The following is a 14,149-nucleotide window of genomic DNA, read 5'->3' as shown; positions in this document are numbered from 1 at the left end:
TTTGTAAATTTCTACACAAGATGATTGAAAAAATGTAAATGTGTTATTTTGAAATATTTTTTCTTTCTTTTCTCTTTTTTCTGGGGACCCCATGGCACCCCAATGAGGAGTCCTCAAATGTGGACCTTAAAACTTCACTGTTGGGTTTGCCAGGCCATGTCACTTTTGAACATGTCTCTTGTTTACAGATACAACTAAGACATAAAAAAGTGGATGCTTATCTATGTTTATTCATCTTTTTTGCAAAAAAGGATCGATAAGAGAATCGATAAAGAATTGAATTGTTAAGCAGAATCGAAATCGGAATCAGAAAATCTTATCAATTCCCATCCCGAACCAAGTGTGCCCACAATGCAGAAGGAAATTTGGTCCACTACTCCGTACAGATCTTCTCTAGATCTCTTCAGGTTTCGGGGCTGTCGCTGAGGAACACATAGTTTCAGCTTCCTCCAAAGGTTTCCTTTTGTATTTAGGTCTGCTAGGCCATTCCAAAACCCTGATATGCTTCTTACGGAACCACTTGTGTGCTTTGATTCGTTGTCATGTTGGAAGACCCAACCACGACTCATCTTCAATGCTCGACAGAGGGAAGGAAGTTGTTGGCCGAAATCTTGCAATACATGGCCCTGTTCATCTTTTCCTTAATACGGCACAGTGATCTTGTCCCCTGTGCAGAAAAACAGCCCCAAAGACTGACGCTTCCACCCATGCTTCATAGTGGGGATGGTCTCCTTGGAATGGTATTTGTCCTCTTTCTTCCTCCAAACATGGCGTGGAGTTAAGACCCAAAAATTATATTTTGGTCTCACCTGACCTCATGACTTTCTCCCATGATTCCTCTGGATCATCCAGATGGTTAACCTTGCCAGCAAGCTGCATTATTGCGGTATTTGTGAGTTCCCGCTGATACGTTTGCAACCGACCTTTTTTTAGCTCGAACCAATCAGCCGTTGTTTAGGGCAGGACGAAACCAAGAAGCGCCAATGGCGGGGGGGAAACAAATAAACCTAACAGACCAATGCAATTAATTCTGTTCTCGCAGATTTACTCACCGTTTCCTTGTCAATGGTGAAGAGCGAGAGGAGCTTCCTGCATTTTTATCTGGTAAAGATGTTCGTGCTTTTTTTCCCCCCTAAGACGAGACCAAAAATGACATTTTCAGCCGTTGCCTTGATTGGTCAAAAAAACGTGCAAAAAATGCTGCATTGTCTAGTCAGCTCGAAGTATTGTACAGCAAGTCCCTCCTTTCCTGAACGGATCTGCCGAGTGAAGTTCCAGATTGATAATGTGAAGAACTCCTTTGAGTGAATCACAATTATCAATCTCGCTTGTGAGGTTACCAGATGGTCTTTGGCAAACTTCAAATGAGCCTGGACATGTGCAGATTTATGCAGGGGAACCTTGCATGTGATGCATGATTTTATACCATGACGTCTTAGTGTATTAGCAATAGTAACCATTGAAAAAATGGTCCCAGCTCTCGTCAGGTCATTGAGCAGCTCCTCCTGTTTAGTTCTGGGCTGATTCCTAGCCTTTCTTAGCATCGCTGATACCCAATAAATTTGAGATCTTGCATGGAGCCCCAGTCCAAAGGAACTTGACAGTCATTATTACCCTCTTTTATTTTCTAGCAATTGCTCCAACAGTTGTTGATTTTTTCACCAAGCATCTTGGCAGTTTCCCCGTAGCCCATTTCACCCTTGTGGAGAGGTCTACCATTTTGTCCCTGATGTCTTTTGACAGTTCTTTGTTTTTGCCCATGTTAGCAGTTGTAGTCTGACAGATTGTGAGGTGCACATGTGTTTTATGCACTTAACAACCTCAAAAAGGTGCTGCTAAATTAGATGAATAAGTCGATTGGGGGTGGACTTTATGAAGGCACAGCAACAGGTATTTGAGGGCCAGAATTATTGTTTAAATACTTATTTCCATACAAAAAAAAAATTCACAATCAAACAATGTGATTTTCAGATTTTTTATTTTAGATTGTGACTCTCACAGTGGGCATGCACCTATGAGAAAGATTCCAGACCCCTCCATGATTTAAAAGTGGGAGAACTTGCAAAATTGCAGGGTGTTCAAATAATTATTTTCCTCACTGTGTGATTTAAATGCCAAATATTAAAGTCACATTTATTGAAAACATTCAAGCGATTAGAGCCTGATCGATGCAAATTTCCCCCAACCCCGACCGACATTTAGCAGAAAAAATTCTAATAATTGATAAATTGGCTAATTAATAAATAAATAAATAAAAAATATATAATAATAATAATAATAATATATATATATATATATATATATATATATATAATGAATCAAATAACACTTACACAAATATGTATTACAAGCAGAACAGTGGAACGTTTTACAGTACTTTACCTTTAGAGTTTGACTACCTTAAATCATTAAATCATGAGGAATTTTCAAGTACAAAAACATTTTAAAAAAATACATAAAAAACATTCGCTGATGAATATATTTTAAGATTAAGGCTATATGCATCATATAAGCAGCATATTGAGTGAAGTTACTGTCAAAACATAATTTATGCAAGAGGCACATTTACTCCATTATTTTACAAAGTGATCACTTTTAAAATGAAAAACAAAGAGACTTTTCTCAGATGTCAAACTATATTTACATATTATTTTCTTAATCATTTTTTTTTAAATTCCCCATCAAGAAATGTATGTCCCACACAGTCCCGCAAATACTGACACTTTACCCAAAACGTTTTTTAATTGGTCTTTTGGTTGTTACACACAGTGGATTTAAGGACATTTGTTATAAAGTGTTCGACATCTCCACTTGTTGATAATGAGAAGCAGAAGATTTTACTGTAAAAGCAGGAACGTTACATAGTAATCCGCCATCGTTTTTGTAAATGTTAGTGGTGTTCACACACAGTCACATGAGAATCAGGTCATTTTAGGAAAGGGCTCCATCCAATAGAAGAGCGGTGTGGGGACATCATTCTGAGTGACTTCAACACTAAACAGCATTTATTGTTTCATGATTGAGAAAGTACGAATATATTAATTTGGATTATTTTTTTAAACCGATTAATCCCTACACGAGAGATGCGCAAACAAAGTAGTTTGTCCTGGTCATTTACTGGCCCAGTGATAGCACAGGAATAACCAGCAGCTCTTGTATCACATAGAGGTGCCCTATGAACTAAAACCATTTTGGCATTTAAGGGATTGTGGCTTTTGGATGGCCACTGAGGCTAATCGGTTTTATGGCTATGCCGAGAGAAAAAAAGAGGAGATAATGATGGTTCATGACTGTAAAATGTTCAGAGAAGCAGTCTATTGTGTTGTCTTATGCCAAATATAATGTTGAGTTTGATGTCCACTTCATTCATTATGTGTAAAGGTCATTAGTGCAATTCATCCATCATCTTTGCACACACCTCTGCTCTTTTCCCTATTCAGTGATTCCTCAAACCATGCTGTTGGAACTACAATTGAATCAACTTTCGAAACATTGGGAAGCAAATATCTGCCCCTGAGTTCACACTGTCACATCACAAACCTACCAGAATTGTTTTTTAGTTAACATTTCAGTATTGGTGTTGTTAGCAATGTGCCGTAAAATGTAAAACATTTGTCTTTTCTTTAATGTTCAAATGATCACTCCCAAGCAGCCCTTTGTTTAAAACCTAGAAGATTATTACAGGTGTCTTAATCTGTTTAATTTGCTGTGCTTGCAGGGTATTTTCTTCAGACGTTGTTCCCGCCCTCTCAGCGCTTCTTCCAGGGTTGCATGCAAGCAATCGTAGTGGATGACCAGCCAACTGATTTGCATGCTGTGGAGAAAGGCACAGTTGGAGCGTTTGAGAATGTCAGCCTGGACATGTGTGCCATTATAGACAGGTAAGATATAGTGCACACTTTATAGTTTTTGCTATTGGGCTCAATTTCAAATTTGGTGTAGTAGTGCCAACATCGTACATGAGATTTCAACAACGTTCCAAAATTCTGTCCCTTCTTTGTCGTCAATAATTTAGCATTTCTCATTTATGTACTTTAGATGTCAGAAGCAGGTTGTAAGTTTAAGTGTAAGTCAGCCTTAAACATTTCTTGACAATAATATGTTATATGTGACCTCACTATTCTGATTAATGTTACATTTTGGAATATGAGTTATGAAGCAAAATCCAGCCTTTTTTATTAATCTCAGGGGGCGGCCATTTTGCCACTTGTAAGTCGACTGAAGATGACATAAGTGTTGCTCAGGTCTCAGATAACAACCAATCAGATCGCAGCTTCAGAAAAGTGAGCTGTGATTGGTTGTTGCCTGAGCCCTGAGCAATATTGATGTTATCTTCAGTCGACAGCAACTGGGAAAATGGCATCCCCCTGAGATGGATAAAAACGGTTGGATTTTGCTACTTACCTCATATTCCACTAACACAACATTAACCAGAATACCATATTTAGACTAGTGGGGCTGCATATAAAATATTGTCAAATTTTTGGGGGGGGGGGGGGGGGGGGTTGACTTAACCTTTAACACACAACATCTGATATCAAACAGAATAAAAGCACTCATCCATTTTTGCTGGATAAAATTTCAATTTAAAACACTCAACTACAGCTTGTTGACATGTAAATGACCTTAACAGAAAGTTGCCATATATATATGTTTTATTCAAAATGAATTAAAACTTAAAACAATGTCAGTTCAATCCCTTTTAACCTCCAAGAGTTGTGATTTGTACCCCCAAATAATTGTCCAATGATCATATAGCTGGCATTAGACAAATAAACTTTTTAGAATCACGTAACGTGATTCACATTGCCAGGGTCAACAAGACAGAAGCGAAAAATTTAGTTATTTTTGTGCTAATCAGAGCAGCATTTTCTCTTCAATAATTAGTTTTGAAGTGAATCTTTTCAATATAACACAGCACAGGCAGTCAGCACCAGCTTTGCCAAATGGTTGGACATTTACTGACATTGCTTGATTCACATCAATTTTGTGCTCACTTGAAGAGGCAATGTTTGCTACTTAAATTTAAGCCACACATGGGGCTTGGGTGTACAATGCAGTGTGGATTGACTGAAAACTCTTTTTCAATATGAACATTTTAAGACCATGTTTTATACTGATTGTTTGGACCAGCTTTAGTACACTAACTTTGAAAGCAACTTTGAAAGAGAAAGAAGCAAGCAGAATTGAAGTCATAAAATGTCTCAACAAATTTCCTGTCCTTGCTGTTCACTGTGTTGTACCTTTCGATTGCTTCAAAATGTTGTGTGGTCCTGCAGTACATGTGGTGGGTCTTATTGCGCCGTGGAAGATGAATGAGTGGAGTGCCACTATAGAACTAATCAGAACATCTTTGAAGGCTGCTCAATAGGCCTGTCTGACCCACGTTTGATCAATGCTAGTCCGCTGTGGGATGAGGCAAACAGCACAAACACGTACGAGAAAAGCCCTTATCCTAACCTAACCCTCACTATATCCACCAATGGTACTGTACTGTAGAGAATAGTATCAGAAGAAAGCTATACTACATTGGTAGTTTGTCATTCCCATGTTTCTTTACGAGATTTGTAAAATATTACATCTTATATCCATATATTTGAATGTACTGTAATGAATTTTAATATCAGATGCTTTGCATTTATATCCTGCTCCTTATTTTTATGTCCTGTACCCTATTTTTACACCCTCTACTTTTTATAAACAGTAGTTATAAAACATCAATCTGTAAAATAGCAGATTACAAAATATTATACTGAGTGGAACTCACACTTTGTTGTCGAAAAACATCAAACTGCCACGGAGACAGGTAAACATGCTAAAGCAGGATGCGCGTGTGGGAGCAGAAGACTCAGGAAAACCACGACCTAGCAGGAAAGTCAGGGGCAACCAGGGTCGTCAAAAAGAGCAGTGAATATTCTACCCATGACTCAGTCATTAAGACATTACATTCTTATCATGTACTTTGTTTTTACATAAAGTTGGGAAATTTTCTAACACTGATGAGTCATGACACAACACATTAAAAAACAGCCATTTTCCCACCCTCTGCTGCAGATGTATGCCGAATCATTGTGAGCATAGTGGTCGGTGTAAACAGACATGGAACAGTTTCAGCTGCACTTGCGATGGAACAGGATACACAGGCGCCACCTGTCACACCTGTAAGTATGCATGTGGTTTTGTGTTCACCCATGTCGGGCCATATGCATTCTTATCAATGTGTCTAAATGTGTTTGGTGTCTAATTAATCAAAGCATTTCTTCCACCAAAGTCTCAATTTTCCACAAAGGAAGGGATGAACTTTTATCATGTTGTATGCACTTAGTTTTGGGGGTGGAAAGAAGACAAAGACCAGAGAGATTAATACCGCTTTACTTGCATTTGAGAACTTGCCAATACCGAATTGTGTTATTTGATATGCAATTATGCCTTGTGATTGTGATGAAAATGAGTTCAAGTATTGTTCAGAAATTACATATAAACAAAATACAGCAAACTGACACTAAGATGCATGGTGTTACCTACAACGCTGTTTCATCTGCACAACAAAGTGTTTTCATCTGCAAATGTCACTCTAAAGGCGACAGATAATTTTTTGTTATGAGCACATTAGACGGTACAATACAAAACACAAACGGGATATAAACACCTGAATATGTACTTTGGTTTACTTTGCTGTTTGCAGCCAGGTTGGCATTGCAAATGAGTATCAGTTCTCATTTGGCTAACCTTTGTAAATAAATGGTAAGTAAGTAAAACATGACTGAATCATAATATATGTTTGTGCATTTTCTGCAATGCCAATTTGAAATAATGTCTTGTTTTTTTTGGGAGAAAAATTTTTAATAATAAAAGGTATGGAAATTATTTTTAAAAATGTATCGGATTCATCAATTACTCCCAAAAAATTATTGACAGATTCATAGATTATTAAAATAATTGTTATTGATCAGCTTTAAATCTATGTGAGCTGTATTGTAATTGACAGCAGAGAACTCTAATTGGAACACCCCTAGACAAAACCTTGATAAGTGATCACCCTTCCACCAGGATGCAATTTGATGCTGAGTGGTCAACATTTATCACTTGATATGATGTTATACGATGTTATGAGATAAATTGTCATGCTTTTTACCATTATGACTAATAAAAACATTTGTGTATAACATAAATTACTAATAATCATGTATATGTAATAATGTTATTTGCTAGTAAAAGATATTAGCTATTAATGGCTTTTCCCTTAAAAGTAATCATTACATTGAGGTAAAATTTAAGACAATGTTTCAAATACACTACAGATTTGAGACCCCTGAGTTTCCTTTATACAGTAAGTGTAAAGGTATATCATGCATGGTTTGTTGGATCTAAAGTTTGATTGCCTGTTGGCAAGAAACTTGTGTGTAAGACAGGGATCCAGTTCAATAAGGAGAGAATTCAAGGATAACAAATAAGAAAAGACTGAACGGAAATGTAAACCATCATAAAAAAATTAGAAAGAAAAACATTGCCTCCATCATGAAGGTTTCACTCCAAGAAACACTCCCACATCTCTGGTAATAACTCTTCCACCCATCCGTATCCTCAATGTGTGTGCGTGTGTATCATCACAACATACCATCAATGTGTGTCATAAAGATTGCCAGACTGTGAGGCAAACCAACACTTGACAGGCTCTGCACAGAAGCTCGAAAATATTCAAAATTATCTTATGGATGTATTGGGGGGTATGGATTTTCTGGAACATAATGAATCTTTAATCCTTTACATACACAATAAACTGGTACTTCTGAAACATTTATTTTAAAGTTGCTATAGCTAATAAAAGTTACCTGTTCACCGTTACAGTCATTATAGGTTTCATAAAGACACTTGGTATTAATACTACATAAATGTAATTGCATTTTTTTTATCTGTTTTTCCCAGCTATCTATGAGCCATCATGCGAAGCCTATAAACATTTGGGCCGGTCCTCTGACACTTACTGGATAGACCCTGATGGCAGCGGACCTCTGGGCCCCTTCAAAGTCAACTGCAACATGACAGGTTTGTCAGGCAGCGTGTATACATGCACATCATTAACCATTTCTTCTGGGAGGGAATAGTCGCCCGGTGTTCTTATAACCCTTTACCTAGCATTAAATTGCTTTTGTTTCACTTCAGCCCAACAGCATAAAGCAGACCTAAATCTGTCTCGTCCACACAGGGCTTGAGACTGCCAGCAAAATGCTTGCAAATACAGTCAATTTTTCAGTGTGCTGGTAAAAATTCCACCTACTCACACTAGTACGTAATTTAATGCTTCCTCTGTGATTGAATTTTGTAAAATGTGGTTGGAAGTTGCCATCTTTTTCACTACTTTAGCCAGGCTCCTCCTCCCTTGCACGCTCCCATTGCAATGAAAAAGCGTTGTCTCCTTATCTATGGGTGCGTTCGGAAATATACTCCGAACACGCTCTGCTCCTCTCCAAGAAACTCAGTTTATTCCAAAGTTCCGTTCAGTTATTTAGCGTACTGCAAAAATAGAGGCAGTACAGACAGAAACAGACGTTCTTCTCTGCCTTTCGGCTTCAAGGCAAAGCTTGAGAGAAACAAATAACGTTAGTAATTAGTTTCCTGACGTGTTAAATAAACAGATAGTCGATGATCACATTTAGGCTCTTTTTCTGTTTTTCAGTTTTCAATTATTGAGAGAAAACTGGGAAATGACTCGTTCCCTTACAACTAAGATAGCAGCACTAATTCTTAGTGAGGTTTTTGCAACATGTGCGTGAATATTTTAAAACTGTGAGACTCAAAAATAAATTCACAAACATTCAACAATTCACGAGCAGAATTGAACATATACAAATGACAGGTCATGAAAAATGCACACACAACACAAAAAAAACAAAATAATTGTGTAAATTGTGGATAATATTTGTTCGTCTGAAAAACACATGAAAAATCGCAGACATATTTGTGTGAATAGTTTTGAGAAAAATCTCTTCCGCTACTGTAAAAGCTTAATAAAATAATTTTCACGAAAAGCAAAGCCTTTGTTTTTTTTCTTTTAAAATTATATAAAATAATCAAACTGATTTGTCAGCCGCTGCTTGTTTCAGGCAAACATTTTGTTACAGTAACTTATTTTGCAAATATATCTTCTAAATATATCACTGTCAATCTTTACAAAACAACGATATGTCTATTAACTATAAAACAACTATACATCAGCAAATATGGTCGTGCTGTACCTCCCGCCAAAAAGTATGACCAAATCCTGTGCTAACGAGATCGAGAAAACTAGACCATCTGAACTTTATTTGGAATTAACTACAGGGAGTCCTCAAGTTACGACGTAATCAACCTACGACGTTTCGACTTTGTTACATCCGTACCTCGTCCGTAGCACCTTCATTTTCGTGAACATTTCCCACTTTAATTACCGTTAAAGTTGTGCTGTTGTTACCTCCAGTAAAGGGCATCCATTAAGCAGGTCGGGTTGCCGTTATGCGCGTCACTTTTCCGCGTTTAAGTTTCCAAACCCCGCTTTGCCGTCCATCAGCAATGAATGTCCGTGCGGAAACTATTGGAAAATATTGGTTCCGTCATCTGTCGGATGGCGCAAATATGTTTTTTAAATACGTATTACTGTACAAAGTATTTTGATGTAAATATCGGTGAAATCCGACTTAAGTAAAAATTCAGGTTACATCGCCAGCGTGGGAACGGAACTTCTCCGTAACTCGAGGACTCCCTGTAAATCTACTCCATGTTTTGGCTAGTTTATCGTGTTTCATGTCATATAAATCTTAACAAAACATCATATTCTGCATATCAAAAAATAAGGAAATGTCGGCTCCCTTAAAATTCCGAGTGACACTTTTATCTCACTTCCACAAATACCCGCACATTTTACGTGCTTGCTTTCAAGTGTGTACACACACACACATGCACAGAGTGGAATAATTAGATGTCCTGGAACAGCACAGTACACAGGAAGAGCAAAGGGGACACTTTTTCTAAAATGTCACTGCACTCTACTGGCTAACCCCTTAGTCACAGTGAATTGCACCCTCACACACACACCACAGAATGTTAAGTTTCACATTCCCCTCCGCGAACACAGACCTTTAAGACATTCAATCCAGCCACACAGCCAACGACACACACGCCTACCTTGAGTGGCAGTATGAGTGAGCAGGGATATGTCTTGAGTGACAGGCTATGCTACCCGAGAACTCAGATTTGACATGTCATCATCATTGCTCTCTCTCTTTTTTTTCTCTTTTTCTTTTTTTTTGTATGTGCGTGAGTATGTGAGTGAGTAGATGCATGTCCGGGTGTGTGTGTGTGCATATGTGCGTGCGTGTGAGTGTGTGCTCATTAATTCACCTAAAACCTATTAAAATTCCCATACCGTTCACCTAAACCGAATACTTCAGAATCCAGATAGAGTCGTGATGTTGTCAGGAGACCCGAGGAAGGATCAAAGCAAAGAAAGAAAGTGAAATCCAGCACCGACCAGACATCGCCTACTACCCGCCGGGTTACCAACCAGCATCTTTCACCAACCCCAGAAACATCTAAATTCCAACAAATTAGGGAGGCCTCAAGAGACTGAGGAAAGGAAGGAAGGATAGATGAAGCAGAGTGAGATCGACAGACATCAGCCTCCACCGATTCAATGACCAGAGGGAGAAGCAGATTGTGTTTGAATTTCGTTAGATGCTGGTGTGGTGGATCTGGCATGCATGAAAACCTCCACCAAAGAGGGGAGTCGTCGACCCCGGCCAGGACAGAGCAAGCACAACCGCCCTGGGCCCCCCAGGCCACAGCAGCGCCAAGGCACAATCCCCGGGCCCCGCAGAGGCCACCGGCCGGAGCACAAACCCAGGAACCAGGAGCCCCCCCCCACAACAACATGGCCCGCGCCCCATGCCCAACGCAGCAGAATGGGGCATGGCACACCCGCCAGGCACCACACTGGCCCCCAGCCCCTGCCCCCCCCCCCACGACACTCCCGTCCCCCACCCACACCCGCCACCCACCACAACCCAGCCCCGCCGCCCCCAGGCCCACAAACCCCCAGACACCGCCCCCCCAGGACCCCCCACCCCACCCAGCCACCCGTAACCCCCCTCCCCCAAACCAAGCCGCCAAACACCACCACGACTCCACCCCACACCCCTGCAGTCCCCCAAACCCCAACCCCCAAACCCTGGGGAGCCCCCGTACCCAGGCATCGTGCTGGAGAGGGGCCGGACAGCGGAGCGGCGAGGGCACCCGCGCCCACCTCACCTCCAGCCGCGTGGTGGGGCAGAACACTGGGGGCGGAAGGGAAGATGGGAGCACTGGGAGACGGGCGGCACCCCCGAACCCCAGGCCCAGCGGGGAAAGGCCCCGGTCGTCACACCAGCGTACCTAGTGAAAGCTAACCCTGTTACTAAGTTCGCCAGCTCGCCGATTGGCGAACTCCGTTCGTACACCGTTGATGTGACCCCACCCAGTGTATATACACGTGTGTGTGTGTGTGTGGTGCATTAAAATTGGGAGCAAGTGAAATGGAGCAGAGGGAAATGATATCCCCCCCGCTCCGATCTATCTGCTTCCCAGACGTGTCAGTGAGTGTATGTGGTAAAAATAGGGTGGGCGTGGTGGCGCAGCGGGGATACAGATGGGGGACCGCAGCACTGCTTAAGACTGGTTAGCCAACCTTTCTATGCTGCACACAAATGTATTAAAATTTGATCACACGTCCTACATGTGCAGAATTTATATACAGTAAAATAGACAAATTGGAGGGAAATTGGAATGGAGCTTACCATAACATTCAATATTAAGATGTGACAATGTAGAGTACTGTATGTCTTTACAATACACATAATAACGTTGTACAATTGTGTGCATGTTTGTGTAGAGGACAAAGTGTGGACCGTAGTCCTGAACAACCTTCCACCCAAAACAACAGTGACCGGTTCCAGTAGAGAAAGACGGACCATCCTCCAAGTCAACTACAGTGCCTCTATAGACCAGGTAGAACATACACACATCCCTGCTATGAAGTATCTGTCTTTGGTTGCGTCATCAAAAATATATATATTTTGTTATTGTTGTTTTTGTTGTGGTTATTGGTTGTTGTTGCCCATCTGTCCTACTTTTAGTACTTTTAGTTCATTGCATTGAGATATAATCTACTCGCTAATTTTATTTTTGATCTATCTGTTATCACGTATGTGATCTATTTGTTTTGGTTCGTCAGTCAGACCTCAGGCGCTGTCACAGGCTGCTACGCCAAATCAACATAACCACTAGTGACATTTGACTCTATTCACCAGACAGACAGCCAGACAGTCACATGACTGCAAACAGTTCCACGCAGAAGCAAAGTTATCAAAGAAAATAATTTAAATGAACTAAGTATAATCAGAAGAGGCAGAACACCCCTGGCTTCATGTTCAATTTACAATATACTGTATTTACCATTAAGACTATGAAAAAGAAAAACTATTTACTGTCGGCGTCAGAGCAGCGGGTTAATTTTCAGTAAAATTGCTCCTCACTTTGACTTTTGAAAAATGCTTGTGCAATTTTGGGTTACCTCTCTAAAAGGCCAGTTGAACCACCTGGGCCTTTCATATCATGGAGAATTGAACACCTGTGGTCTGAAAATGCCTTTCTCAGAGTGGAGAATGAATTCTAGCATAATTACAGTGGCAGTGCCAAATGCTTGACCAAGTCTAAAAGCAGTCAGCTCACTTAACATTATGGCCAGCAGAAGTGGGTATACAGCACGTTTACAAGAAGAGATGTCACCATAGGCAACATTTTTGTTTTGTAAAAATTAATACATTTCCACATATGTTAATAAAATAAAATTTGGCACAAACAGACCACGCTGCAAGGAGTAGAGGTAGAACTGACACAGTAACTCATTTGGTAATAAAGTAATTATTTGGAGACTACATTTTTACTTTTACTTGAGTTGTGTTTTTTAAAGTACCACGTCTGGTCTAATTTTTTGACATTTTGCCCCCTCTGGTGGGCTCCACCCTTGTTACCGGTACATTGGTAAACAAAAGCCACACTTCTCATTGGCCCACCAGTTTACACTTGTATCAGGTGCAGTTATTGCAAGGACGAAGGCAAAATAGTCAGTGGGGTGGCCAGGGTGAGAACAGTGGTCATTTTGTGGTGGCATGTAACTCTTAACATGTATAAAATCGGCATCTATAAAACATGGGAATAATTAAGGCACATATACACTTCAACTTTTCATTCTTTACAATTCTGGCAATCATGGAATTATCAGATACACATCCAGTGTATTAGCTACATTCAATTATGTTATCAGGCTTACTAAGTACAAGATTCCCAACTTTCTGTGTTACTACTATCCCGACAGTATATATTTAGCTCAGCAACACTATGAGATGATTTTCTATTCAAATATCAGCAACATAGGCAAGCTGCAAAACAGCCTTTTAATCATTAATGGCTCATAACAAAGAAATTGCACATATTGAATTGAAATATACGAAACACCTGCAGCACCATATAGTAAATTATACATTAATGTGTCTTACAAGAGCTGCATTCTGCTGGTTTTGTGGTCGATAGAAAAGTGATTCACAAAGTCTGGACCTCAGGCCCAGGGATTTTGATCATCTTGACATTACAAATAAAATTCAGAGATTGAACAAAACTTCCTTTAGTTTTTAATTTAAAATAACTTAACTTAGCCTGAATCCCATGATGCATTGTTTCCAAAGGTAGAATCCTGGTCGGTTATTGTGCCTTTTGGTAGTGTAAATACTTGTGGTATAAGGAAGCCGCGTGCTAAACTAACAATATGTCACCCATTTGTTGCTATGAATACTGCTTCTTCCGCTTCCATTTCTTCAACTACTTTCTTTTAGTGGTTGTCAAATACTTTTACCACCATTTTCTGGCCACCGGTGGCAATGCACCCAAAATATTTAACAACCGCCAGAAGAAAGTCAATATAATAAGAAAATGGGGATTTTGGGTGTCAGTCCAAGCTCTCATTTTAATATTATACAAGTCGCACTTGAGTACAAGTCGTAAGACTGCCAAACTCTGAAAAAAAAAGCGTGACTTGAGGTCTGAAAAGTATAGTATTTATAGCGAAAAGGTTACATGCCCA

The 14,149-nt window shown here is 39.8% G+C and overlaps 1 protein-coding gene and 1 pseudogene across 2 annotated transcripts in view; one reads left to right on the top strand and one right to left on the bottom strand.

Moving 5' to 3' along the window:
• The window catches only part of cntnap2a (contactin associated protein 2a), a 354,486-nt gene that overhangs the window by 214,958 nt on the left and 125,379 nt on the right, over positions 1–14,149 (top strand). For both annotated transcript variants that reach the window (XM_086065802.1, XM_086065801.1), the window contains exons 11-14: positions 3,719–3,881; positions 6,055–6,161; positions 7,927–8,046; positions 11,903–12,018. In XM_086065802.1, the coding sequence (XP_085921928.1) occupies positions 3,719–3,881; positions 6,055–6,161; positions 7,927–8,046; positions 11,903–12,018 (506 nt within the window). The remainder of the gene's footprint in view (positions 1–3,718; positions 3,882–6,054; positions 6,162–7,926; positions 8,047–11,902; positions 12,019–14,149) is intronic.
• Positions 642–1,761, bottom strand: LOC147155579 (uncharacterized; annotated as a pseudogene).

This window comes from Leptonotus elevatus, chromosome 21 (genome assembly GCF_054856555.1).
Source record: "Leptonotus elevatus isolate MCC_2025b chromosome 21, RoL_Lele_1.0, whole genome shotgun sequence".
In the NCBI taxonomy this organism is placed as follows: domain Eukaryota; kingdom Metazoa; phylum Chordata; class Actinopteri; order Syngnathiformes; family Syngnathidae; genus Leptonotus; species Leptonotus elevatus.
Note: the sequence above shows the minus strand (reverse complement) of the source record. Positions and strands in the feature narration are given on the sequence as shown.